Below are 1,622 nucleotides of genomic sequence, written 5' to 3' on the forward strand. Positions count from 1 at the left end.
AGGCCGCCGTTGAGCGCCGCCATACCTGAGAGCATTTGAGCAACTTTACGTCAAAGCCAACAATAAAGAGAGGAGAGTGCGCTTACTCGTTAGCTCAAGCACGTCGTTTTTGCCAATCTTTCGCACGCGCGCGACACACAAACGTCACATCGGCACGACGGCCAAACCGCAAACTGTCACTCGTGAGGCTCCGAAATGTTGTGGCGGTTGCCTTCAATACGGGGAAAAACGGCTCGTCATTTTTGTCAATGTTAGCAGTTGCGGAAAAGGAGAGCTGCAAAAAAGTTCCTGCATTTGGGGAGCGCTTCAATGAGTCCAGGAATGCGCAAGGAGATAAAAGAGAGAGAACGTCAACGACATCTATCCGATCCTTCTTTGTTGCCGAAAGCGGTTCTCTGAAGTTTGTGGAGGATGTGCAAGTCTGACACCTACATGACTTGCGTGGAACTCCTTCGACAATGGTCGAATGTTGTTTGAAATCGAAAGCTGCTTGCCGCTTGAAGTTAATTGAGTCCTTTAATTGCTTTTTTGTCCCTTTTAAACATTTCCATCGACCGCTCGCTGTTATTTGCCAGCCTGTGGCGAGCGCGGCGAGGAATGGGGGGTGTGGCGGGGGGGAGTTCGAGGTCACTCAGCACGTGTTGCCTGCGGCTGTGGGGTGAGGGGGGGGCGGTGACAGAAGTGGAGTCACCCAGCGCTCATTAGTGGTATGTCACGGCTTCTTTTCACCACACAGTGCAACTTGTCTGGAGGGGGGGCGGGGGGGGGGGCAACGCTGCGTCCTGTCGTCTCGCCGTCAGACACGAGCAAATAAATGATCACTGCAGCACTCGGGATTATAGGTCACTCATTTATTCTGGGATAATTGCACCACTGACCTTTGCAATTCAATTAAGGTTTAGATGTGTTTAAATGAGGGCGAGTTACGGGGGGTGCTTAAGACCCCCCCAGTTGAAGGTTTTGTATGTGTGTGTGTGTGTGTGTGTGTGTGTGTGTGGAGGGGGGCGGTGTTGGGATTACTACAGCAGATGCGCTAAAGGTCAGCGGGGAATAATGTGGTGGAATCTTGCCTGTCACAAGAGCCGATGAAGACCCCAGAAAACGGGGGGGGGGACGCGAAAAAGCCCCGAAAAACCTGGGGGGGGGGTCAGTGCAGATTTACATCAGCGGCCTCTCGTGGAAAAACAATAACAACATGTACACTTCCTGTCACAGGTTTTTATTCATTAATGCGGTAGGTGACTCACTGCCTACGGTTCATTTTCAAAGGCCTGTGTCGAGGTTTTAAGGGAGGCAAATTCATTTGGGAGAAATCTGCGGAAAATGCCAAAAGCAAACTTTCTGAATGTGCAGATGATGAGTTGGTGAAGCAGCATGTGGCTCATTGCCTCAGCTTTTCAAAGCCCCGAACGTCACAAAACATCCGAGGACTAACGTACGAGTACATGGCCAATTGCGCGCTCTTGTAGGACGCGGCTGGCCGGGCGTTTTGACGAGCGCGGGGCGGATGGCACCACCAATACTCACTGTTGACGCTACCTGCTAGCGCGTTAATGTTGTTGAGGCCTACGGTGGCGCCCGCCAGTCCCTGCAGGGGGCCCAGCGACGTCAGCGAGCTCCTG

The 1,622-nt window shown here is 52.5% G+C and overlaps 1 protein-coding gene across 3 annotated transcripts in view; it reads right to left on the minus strand.

Annotated features, from left to right (window-relative positions):
- Nucleotides 1–1,622, minus strand: part of celf2 (cugbp, Elav-like family member 2) — a 107,281-nt gene that overhangs the window by 1,767 nt on the left and 103,892 nt on the right. The window contains exon 12 of one of the 3 annotated variants that reach the window (XM_019897593.1): nt 1–25. This exon is cut by the window's left edge and continues 20 nt beyond it. The exons of the other annotated variants lie outside the window; for them this stretch is intronic. Within the exon in view, the coding sequence (XP_019753152.1) occupies nt 1–25 (25 nt within the window). The remainder of the gene's footprint in view (nt 26–1,622) is intronic. 3 annotated transcript variants of the gene reach the window in all.

This window comes from Hippocampus comes, unplaced genomic scaffold (assembly GCF_001891065.2).
Source record: "Hippocampus comes isolate QL1 unplaced genomic scaffold, H_comes_QL1_v1.1 scaffold81, whole genome shotgun sequence".
Lineage (NCBI taxonomy): Eukaryota > Metazoa > Chordata > Actinopteri > Syngnathiformes > Syngnathidae > Hippocampus > Hippocampus comes.